General features: G+C 45.9%; 1 protein-coding gene across 1 annotated transcript in view; it reads right to left on the bottom strand.

The window, feature by feature from the left end:
• Positions 1-10,574, bottom strand: part of RRAS2 (RAS related 2) — a 42,400-nt gene extending 31,826 nt beyond the window's left edge. The window contains exon 1 of the mRNA XM_056851488.1: positions 10,456-10,574. Coding sequence (XP_056707466.1) covers positions 10,456-10,560 — 105 coding nt within the window. The 5' untranslated portion in view covers positions 10,561-10,574. The remainder of the gene's footprint in view (positions 1-10,455) is intronic.
• Between the last annotated feature and the right edge of the window lie 380 nt (positions 10,575-10,954).

A 10,954-nucleotide genomic window follows, 5' to 3' on the forward strand; every position in this document is an offset into this window, starting at 1 on the left:
TGTTTTCTGTTGCCCCAGAAGGTCAGACTAGAACCAAATGGGTTGAAATTAAATCAAAAGAGTTTCTAGCTAGACATTAGGAAGAATTCTCTAACAGTTAGAGCAGTTCCTCAGCGGAACAGGCTTCTTCGGGGGGGGGTGCTCCTTCTCTAAAGGTTTTTAAGAAGAGGTTGGATAGCCATCAGTCAGCAATGCTGATTCTATAACTTTAGGCAGATGATGAGAGGGAGGGCATCTTGGCCATCTTCTGGACATGGAGTGGGGGTCACCGGGGGTGTGGGGGGAGGTCGTTGTGAGTTCCCTGCATTGTGCAGGGGGTTGGACTAGATGACCCTGGTGGTCCCTTCCAACTCTACGATTCTAAGTAGATTAGGCTGAGAGTGTGTGACCGGCCCAAACTCACCCAGCAAGCTGCCCTGGCAGACTGGGGATTCAAACATGAGGCTTCCAGACCCTAGTCCAACACTATAACCATTGCACCACACTGGCTTTTGTGGAACGGCTGCTGTTGAGCACTAGCAAGCAGCCAGGTCGGGGTGAGTCATGCAAATCATAGTCCTAGAATAATAATGTATTATTATAAGGCAGTAGCAAGTAGCCCCATAGATACAGCTAGGCCTGTCTCAATAAGTCCTCCCTCAAAGGTCAAAACAGCCCTGGAAAGAGCCCTCCCCCTACATTATATTGACAGAAACCAAGGCTTGTTGTGCTAGTACTGTTGTGGTTATCTAGCAAATGCCACAATAGCCAATGAGCAGGCATTCATTTCCTAACAGTACAGGGTCTTTTATTTGAGGGAGGTTAATCCCCACCTGAATTTTTTGCTTAGATTTCAGATTTTTCTACAAATTTGGGTTCTCTCTTTAGTTTGTAGAATCATCTGTCTTATCTGTTCAAGGTCTCAAACTCCAGATTTAAGTATCCACTGATTATGGGGACATAACAAGGCGTAAGAATTTGCATAGAAATAAAAAACAATTATTCTCAACACTGTACATTTTCTGAGACTGCTGAATAGTTGCTTTCAAGATGTTACAGAACTGAAACAAAGAGGGAAGATATCTGTGACCCAGTTTTCAAAAGCAACACGGATAGTATTATTTCAGAAAACAAGCAGATGCTCACATGCTTGGATGTGCTTGTTCTTTTAAGGGATGCTAGATCACCTGCTGGTTCAGCGCATGTCCTATTCATTGGTCGTGAGCAGAGATCTGATTTTTCAATAATTAGTTGGACAGTTTGTTGATCTGTTCATGAGTGTTCTGTAGGTGGTTTCGCGGTAGTCCTTACTAGCCATGCAGTACAATGCAGTTGGTTCTTCATGCATGAGCATTCTCACACAGCCTGACTTGAGTTCGACTCCATCCTTTCTGCGTAACTGCTCTGGCCCAGCAAGCAGTTGTTTAAACAATCAGATAATTCACCAATCATAAATCAGTCATCAATAAGTGTTGTGCTTCAATAAAATGCTACCCTTCGGTGTTTGTCTAAATAGCCCTTACTGATAACAGCAGTCAATCCATTTGAATCGGCAGTACCTTTGTTCAAGCGCAGTTTTGAGGAAACCCAATGCAAACTTGTTTGGTATGTATTTGCAGCTTGTCAGCATGAATGGAACAGACTGAGTTCCGCTCAGACAGGGTGATCTATCTACAAATAACATGCCAAATGAATGATGAAACAAGAACGCCATGGAAGGGCCATGCCACAGAGCTAACATGGCTGCCTCTCCCAGCAAGGTTAAGGTCAAGAAAGGCAACCAAGTAAGAACACAAGGGCAGCCCTGCTGGATCATTCCAATGGTCCATCTAGTCCAGCATCCTGTTTCACACAGCCACCACCCAGTTCTTCTAGAGGTCCAACAGCATGGCACACAGGCAGAGGAGGCCTTCCCCTAATACTGCTTCCAGGCACTGGGATTCAGAGGTTTACTGCCACAAATGTGGAGGTTCCCTTTAGCCACTATGGCTAGTAACCACTGACACATCTATCCTCCCTGACTCTTGTCTAATCACCTTTTAAAGCCTATGCCTGTGGCCATCACTATATCCTCTGACAACAAATTCCACTAGAAGTCCCAGATTCTTCAAGCTTTCCTCATAAGAAAGAGACACCATCCCCTTAATCATCTTGGTTGCCCTCTTCTGTATTTTCTGGAGCTCTGCAGTGTCCTTTTTGTGATACGGTGAACAGAACTGCACACAGTAGTTCTATACAGGGCATTATAATATAATATATATCATATTTTCAGTTTCTTTCCTAATAATCACCACCATAGCATTGAAAGTTCTCCTAGATCATTTAACAGAACACAGGGGTGTCTCAATCGCAAATCTGTGCTTTGCAAATTTAGATACCCCATTTCCATACAGTTATCACAGAATTTAGCTTGCCTGTACACAGAACTTTAACACAACATAAATATGGCACTCTTCCTCCTGCACCATCTGAAGAGAAGTGTGAGTCAGATGTAACAAAGCTGTTTCCATCCCAGTACTAGATGACCTTAGGGAAAATTCACTGCTACTCAGAATCCATTTTCCAATCTGTAAAGTAGAGATCAGCCTCAGTTGTTGTAAAGACAAGTGAGATAAGGATTATAAAGAAGATGTTTTTAAGAAACTGAAACCCTGCACAACATGGCAACTGTAAAAACAGAAGACTGTTTGTTTTCCACTTTTGCAGATATACATCCAAGTTCTTTTCTCTTCCCACAACAGAACTTAAATTGATGCTAATCAACAATTCTAAGTATCCCCGTGGGCTTTCTGCCAATACCCTCAAAGGATTTGTATCAGCACTGTTGTAACTTTATATTTTGTGACTACAACCACAGTTAAATTGCTTGCCACTGATATTAATCTCCATAGGACACTACCCTGCCAATGCAGAGCTCAAATAAAAGGCGAAGCACCCACCATTATCATAAATTCTTAGCCTTTTGCTCCCACAATACATGAAATAAACCCAACACCAATTTATGCATCTAAGCGACTCTAGCTCACAGAAGATGATGCTACAACATGTCTTTATGGCGCCACAGAACTGTTATACTAAAAACAAGAGAACCCCACAGCTATCCTGTTGGAATTTACAACCACACCGGATGCAAACGGCCAGAGTCAGCATCCAGACAGTGTAATCTATGGAAACTATAGAAGTCTGAATGGTAATCTCTGAACTGCAGCTTCAGCCATGCAGGGATAAACTAATTATCTCCATCCACTGGCAAAGATCCACCAATAAGCCTAACAGAATAGGATAACAATTATTTTAACCCCAGCATTTCAAACAAGGCGAGCCATTCAGATCTTCACTTCCATGCAACACCAGAGATTCAAGCGGATAAATAAATCCAACATGTAGTCAGCTATAAACAGACTTTTAACTCAAACCAGGGCTAAGCTGTAAGTGGACGCTTATTATTGTACTTTGGCTCTCATTTTCAGCTTTATTAGTCTGGAACCTGTAGTGACATCAGAAGAAAGCCTGAGCAAAAAACAACAACCCTATTTTGGCCTTTTACAATGCATTTATTTACAATCCTTTAGATTATAAGTAGCAAGGGACTGTTTTGGAGTACAAGATCTATCAAGTATTCCATACTCAGATTCATCTTAATAATGTAACAGCACAGAGAACAAGCATATCGCTTTAATTTCTCTTTTTACAGGGCTGGGGAATTGTTGTTAACAATGGTCAGAGTATGAGAAAAAAGCAAGAGGTATGTGTTAAGAGTAGCCACTCCCTTGATAACAGCTGTCATAAACTGGAACCTCATTTCTCCTATAACCTACTTATCAGACTTGCTTTGCTATTCAGACTACCAAATTGTATCACAGTCTCCATCTAAGCTATAAACATATTTTTTACAGAATTTGAGTTACATTTCATGAAAAGCTTTCCTTTAAAAAAAAAAAGCATGGAAAACACAACTTGAACAAAAGCAGACATGAGGAAAAGCAGGAGTAAGGGTGAACACGCTATAGAAGAAAAGCGGAATGATTTACTTGAGCTCATACTCTGCTCTCTCTGTTCCATCCCACTTAGCAATGTAAGAGCAATTCTATGTTTAAAAAAATTAAGCACACTCCAAGATCAGTTTGGAGGACTAGGTGATCATGCACTTCTCATTAAAAGCCAGAGTCTTCATTAGAACATGGTCCGAGCTTTTTGAACACTTTTAGAAACAGCTTTGTCAAGAAGTGACATGGGACAACTGCTTCAGGAACCAGATTCCAACAGAGAAGGGGCATTTCCATGCTCCAGATTTCCACCATTTGGTCTTTTTTAAAAAAAAGAGAGAGAAAGAGCAGCAGCTCCAGCCCACACCAGAAGATGGTTATGAGGAGAGGACTGCAGAGAGCAGGGAGGTACTCTTATTCTGCTCTAGATGCACAAACACTGGAGACCAGCACAGAATACATCCACATGCCCATACAGAACAAATGTTTTCCACATCTATCTGGCCTAACATGAGCTGAGTACAATACAGATGAGATATTTTTTACCAGATGCCACACAGACAAAGAACGCTCCAAAGAGGCATGAACAATCCCAATTGACGCCGAAGTAAAGCCAGGTGGTAGCTTTAATGCCACTGTTGTTAGTTCCGTCAGTGCTGATCATCTCTGTCGAACCGTTCGACTATCTTGGGCACAGCCAGACCACCTCTATTCTCCTCCCCTCAGTACAACACGACTTTAACTGCCTTATATGGCTTTACTGCATGTGCTATTTGCCTGACTCCAATTTGGTCCTTTCGTGCAAGACCAAAAAAACATACAGCCTAAACAGAAAGCACCATAAAAGAATCCTACATCAAAGTTACAACTTTGTTTCAACAGGACAACCCTTTCATCCTACCTGTTCAATACATGCAAGCACCCACAGAATCTAGATGCACTGAACGGACTGGTTTAAGTTGTTCCTCAAAGATCGAACTCAAAGAGTTACCATCAGAGACCAGTTATTTTCCTTTCCTTTATCCCTTAGAAGTTCCTTGATCCATTGATCTTGAGCAGCATAAATCTAATGTTTGAGGGATATAAGGACTGAAATAAATCTTGCCAATGACAATGTAGCCTTGAGATCCCTCTCACTTCATTAAAAAGGCATTATGTCAGAGACAGAGGCATTAGAGTTATACGTTAAAAGGGGAGAGATATAACGTGATAGAAGTTCCTCGAAAAAGCGGCATTCCAAGAGGGCATGAGCTAATGAATCAAAAGACCAGAAGAGCAAGGACAGGTCATGTCTGGGTATGGTATGTTCAAAATTCTGCACTGCATAACCATAGAGGGGTTAGCATTCAGTCTAGCTAAACAGAAGGCTCTAGAGAGACGAGCTGTCAGATAATAAGTAAAAGTGGCGTGGTGGTGGTATTCCAAAAAACTGAGATGAACAAACGTGGCGAGCACGAAAAATAGTGCTATTATAATCAAACTCTTTAATGTGTTTTAATTTTGGTGAAAGCTTCAGTTTTCCCAAGATCTAATAACATATCCTGTGAGAAGACCAGTTATTTCCAGTGTGGAATCTGTCCAGTCGGGTTCCTCATCCAACCCCCACCATTGTATTCAAATCTCTCTATATTTCTCCCTTGGGAGAAATTATTCGTACTTTTGGAATTAGATGCCATCAGTATGCTGATGCCACCCAGCCCTGTAGCTCTCTATCCAAATAACCTGGTGATGTGGCAGAGGCCTTGAGTCACTACCTGACTGCTGTGGTTAAACAGCTGAGAGCAAACAAACTGAAACTAAACCCCGACAAGGTGGGGGTAATGCTGGTTGGGAAGACTGAGGTCTTGAAGGACATGGATGCTTCCCACTTTTGATGTAGTTCAACTAACCCTCGCTGACTTGGTTAAGAGTCTATAGGTTGTGCTGGACACAGAATTATTGCCAGAGAAGCAAGTTAATTCAGCCACACAAAAATATTTTTTCCTCCAACTTAGTGTAGCTTGGAAGATAGCACACTACCTTGACTCAGCTGATCTGGCCACCTGGATCCACAATGCCATGGTGACATCAAGACTAGACTACTGTAATGCACTCTTCATAGGTCTCTGCTTGGAATGAACTCAGAGGCTCCAGTTGGTGCAGAAAGCTGCAGCTTGGTTATAATTGGGAACTGGGCAAAGAATGCTGATTACATCAACTCTGCAGTCATTCCATTGGCTATCCATCAGTTACCAAGCTCAATTGAAGGTACTGGCTATCACATATGGTCTTGGATTCTCGTATCTGCAAGACCACCTTTCCAACACTGCGACAACTTTGCTCATCTGAGCAGGGCCTTCTCTAGATGCCTCCCTTCTAACGGGCAGGATCAACAACTACCTAGACACATGTCTTCTCTGCACTTCTGAAGAGGTAAAAAATGCTCCCATGCGCTGCATTTCTCAAACTATGTAAAACAGAATTATTCAAGAAGGCATTTTCATAGAAGAAACAGGATTGCATCATAACAGATTGGGCCAGGAAAAGGCGTTGTTTATCCATTGATGTAATATCATGTTCTGCATTGTTTAACATGTCACGTTTAATATGTATGCTTTGTTTAAACGACAGCTCCATTTCAAATTTCTGCAATTCCTAGTCCTATTACATTGCTTATTAAATGTATTCTTATTGATTTACATTGTGGAATCCACCTTCAATCTCTGAGAAAGGCAAACTATAAAAACACATAAAAAACAGGAGTGTCCAATCCACTCACCCACCTCAAACTTCTTATAGATGTACCCTAAATTTACACTACTTCAGATTTCTATAAAATGTTTTTTCTTTTAAAAAGTCACCTAGCTTCACTTGACCAAATACTGTTTACCTGCACTTGTTCCAGACTCTTCTCATCTCACCACATTCAGTGGCATGTGTTTTACCTCGGGCTGGGGATACCCTTCAGGGCAACAATGTGTGTTAACAAGATCTAGGGGTACAGGTGTACCGTAAGCTGCATATGAGCAGTCAGTGTGATGCAGCGGCAAAAAAGGCTAATGTGGTCTTGGGGTGTATCAATAGAGGCATAACATCCAAATTGAAAGATGTCGTAGTCACGCTGGACAACTCATTGGTCAGGCTGCACCTGGAGTACTGTGTACAATTCTGGAGGCCTCACTTCAAAAAGGATGTGGACAGAATTGAGCAGGTGCAGAGGAGAGCGATGAGGATGATCAGGGGCCTGGAGACCAAGCCCTACGAGGAAAGGCTGAGGGAGTTGGGGCAGCCTGGAGATGAGAAAGTCAGAGTTCATTATTGCTCTCTTTAAGTATCTGAAAAGCTGTCACTTAGAGGAGGGCAGGGAGCTGTTCCTGTTAGCAGCAGAGGGTAGGACTCGCAATAATGGGTATAAATTATGGGCAGAAAGGTCCTGGCTGGACATTAGGCATTTTTTTTAATAGCGAGAGTAGTTCAGTAGTGAAATCGGCTGCCTAGGGAGGTGGTGAGCTCCCCCTCTCTGTCGGTCTTTAAGCAGCAGCTGGACAAACACTTGTCATGGATGCTAGGCTGATGCTGCATTGAGCAGGGGGTTCGACTAGATGGCCTGTATGGCCCCTTCCAACTCTATGATTATTTGAATATATGATTCTATGTCAGTATGGAATGGAGTCCAATTCCCTCATGTCTTTTCACCACAATTGAGTATTCTTGATACATGTAAAAAAATTATAACTTAAAAAGCAGCACTTCAGGCAAGGCAATTTTATTTATATATCATTTATGATTTGCTGCCAAGGGAGAAATGAATTCTCACAGAAGTGAGTTCTAATTTGAGCCTGATCTACATTTTTTTGAGAAACGGTTTCTCCCCCATCAGGGCCCTTGTTCGATGTCTGTTTCTGTGTGCCACTTTAAGGGCCGGGGGGGGGGGGAGGGCTGCAAATTTATCCTCAGAAGCCACTGCAACTGAAGAGAGGGTGCTGCCTAAAATACTAATCCCCCCCCCCCCGAATTCTGAATGCCTCCCGACATGCGTAGATTACCTAACATTGGGCATATGGGCCACACTGTTAAAAAAAACGACTGACTTAAGAGCAGCTGGTAACTCCTTAACCTTCTGCCTTCTCGTTTTTTGCCTTTTCATTTTTTGGCTCAACAAGGTACAGAAGAAGAAGAGTTGGTTTTTATATGCCGACTTTCTGTACCATTTAAGGGAGACTCAAAGCGGCTTACAATCACCTTCCCTTCCCCTCCCCACAACAGACACCCTGCGAGGTGGGTTGGGGCTGAGAGAACATGACTTGCCCAAGGTCACCCAGCTGGCTTCATGTGCAGGAGTGGGGAAACAAATCTCCACCGCTCCAAACCACCGCTCTTAACCACTACAGCCCGCTGGCTCTCTGTGTGCTGCCCTTTCTCGGGAGTGTTTGCACCCATATGAGAACTCTCTCACACACAACACAAAGGACAAGCATCAAGAGTTAAAACACAGCAAACACTTCCTGTTAGAGAAGCGAACCTGGAGCTATTTGCACACTGACAGTGCCAAAAGTAAATTGAAGAGGGAGAGGCACTTTACCACATTATATTTGCATGCAAGAATGTCGTTTCCTCAAGTATGAGTTCAGCAAAGTTAAACATCTATACTAACATAAAAAACCTTACTGGGCTACACACGGTGCTCGTTTTAAGGACAGCGATAAAGCGAACGGACCCGTTGTAAACAAAGATTTTTTTTGGGGGGGGGGGACTCCCAAAAGGACATATTTTCTTTTCGACCATATACTTCTAGGTGAAGCTCCCACAAGCATCAGCTGGCCGTTTTTGCCTGGATCCCGTGTGTGCTTAGCAGGGCCGGTGCTACCATTAGGCGAGCTAGGTGGTCGCCTCGGACGCAGACCTCAGAGGGACGCAGAACTGGCCTGAGGGGCACAGTTTTAAACAAATTAGTTTCTTGAAAAAATGCAACTGACAATTTTTAAATGTTAAGGTTAGTACCACAACAGTGCTATGGAAGGTAATTAATTATAACGTCGTATAAAAAGTTTTGTAGGAATGCATCAGGCTTTTATTTCCCCCCAAAAACATCTGTTTTAGAAAATTGGTTAGCAATGGGGGGGGGGCACAAGTAGTTAGCCTTGCCTAGGGCGCAAAAAGGACTAACACCGGCCCTGGTGCTTAGGTCATTTACTCATGGGAGGATTTGCCTTGGATTGGCCACTCTCTAGATGCACATTTTCCCCATCCGAATGCTCAAAACTCAACCATAAGCCCCCATGCAGAGTTTGGAGAATTTGGATTGGGGGGGGGGAAATGTGTATCTAAAAGAGGGGCAAATCCAAGGCAAAACCTCCCACGCATAAATGGCCTTCGTCGAAAGAAAATCCCACGGAGTTAAAGGCCATTTATGCGTGGGAGGTTTTGCCTTGGATTTGCCCCTCTTTTAGATACACATTCCCCCCCCCATCCGAATTCTCCAAACTCAACAGGTAGCCCCCCCTAAAGGGTTTGGAGAATTCGGATGGGGGAAAGGTGCCTCTGGAGAGTGGCAAATCCAAGGCAAAACCTCCCAGGCCAAAGAGGACCTACTGCCCAAGAAGCATAGAGGCACAACCGCGGCGCCGGGGTGGGTGGGTGGTGAAACCACTTGCCCAAGGTCGCGCAACAAAACGCCCTTACAATGCCCTTACACTTCTTCGAAGTGAGCTGTGGCTCATGAAAGCTCATCCCCTATCAGAAAACATTTTTGTTAGTCTTTAAGGTGCAACTGGACTCTTGCTCTTTTCTACGACTGCAGACAGACTAAAGGCTCACAAAAGCTCATACCCTGCCAGAAAATATTTGTGTTAGTCTTTAAGGTGCAACTGGACTCTTGCTCTTTTCTCCTCCTGCAGACAGACTAAAGGCTCATGAAAGCTCCTACCCTGCCAGAAAACATTGTTGTTAGTCTTTAGGGTGCAACTGGACTCTTGCTCTTTTCTACTCCTGCAGACAGACGAAAGGCTCACGAAAGCTCCTACCCTACCAGAAAATACTTTTGTTAATATTTAAGGTGCAACTGGACTCTTGCTCTTTCCTACTCCTGCAGACAGACTAACACGGCGACCCACTGGGAACTAACGTCTCAAGTGACCAACCAACGACCCGCCAATGGGACTCCGGAGCTGTTGCTTCAGCAGCCCCCAGACCAGCAGGGCTGGGCGGAGGATTCCTGCCGCCAGGCCCCAGGAGCGCTGCCGCCAGCTGCAGCCAGCAGCCCCTCCCTCGACACCCCTCGGGGGGGGAGGGGAGAGCCGGGCGATCAGGCAGAGCCCGAAGCTCCGGCTCCCCCCTCCCCGCTGCAAAGGGAGCTCCGGGCCAGGCCGCGCAGGGGACGGGGAAACCCTGCCCAGGCGCGCGCGCGACGGACGCCCCACCCGCCCCGCGGAGGGGAGGGGGGAGCCGGCCGTCTGGCGGAGCTCCGGGGAAATGGAAGCCCCCCCCCCGCCGCCTTGCCCTTCCCCCTCACCTGGATGAACTGGATGGTGAGGGCGGACTTGCCCACGCCGCCGCCGCCCACCACCACCAGCCGGTACTTTTCCTGCCCCGGGCCGTCTCTGCAGCCCGCGGCCATCGAGGAGGAGCCCCCCTCCCCAGGCCAGGCGGGAGGGGGGGCGGCGGGGGGCGCTGCGGCGAGGCCGGCCTCCCCGTGCGGCCGCGGGGGTCGCCGCGCGCCAAGGGACTCCGGCGAAAGGGAGGCGCGCGGGGCTCGCAGGCGGCGGCTGCCAGCCGGATACTCCTCCTCCTGTGCGCGGCCGCTCTCCGCGGACTGGCCGCCTCGGCGCGCGGCCCTCCAGGACAAATGGCCGTCGAGGGGCGGGGGGCAGGCGTGGCAACCGCATGAATATTCATCCGGGGGGCGGGGAGCCGGTTTCCATCCGAGCTCCTGGGTGGGTCCAAACTGGGATGCGCCGCGGCGTTTACGCACGGATGGGTGGGAGACCTGGGGCGAAAACGCACGGTCGCTT

This window comes from Euleptes europaea, chromosome 6 (genome assembly GCF_029931775.1).
Source record: "Euleptes europaea isolate rEulEur1 chromosome 6, rEulEur1.hap1, whole genome shotgun sequence".
Classification (NCBI taxonomy): Eukaryota; Metazoa; Chordata; class Lepidosauria; order Squamata; family Sphaerodactylidae; genus Euleptes; species Euleptes europaea.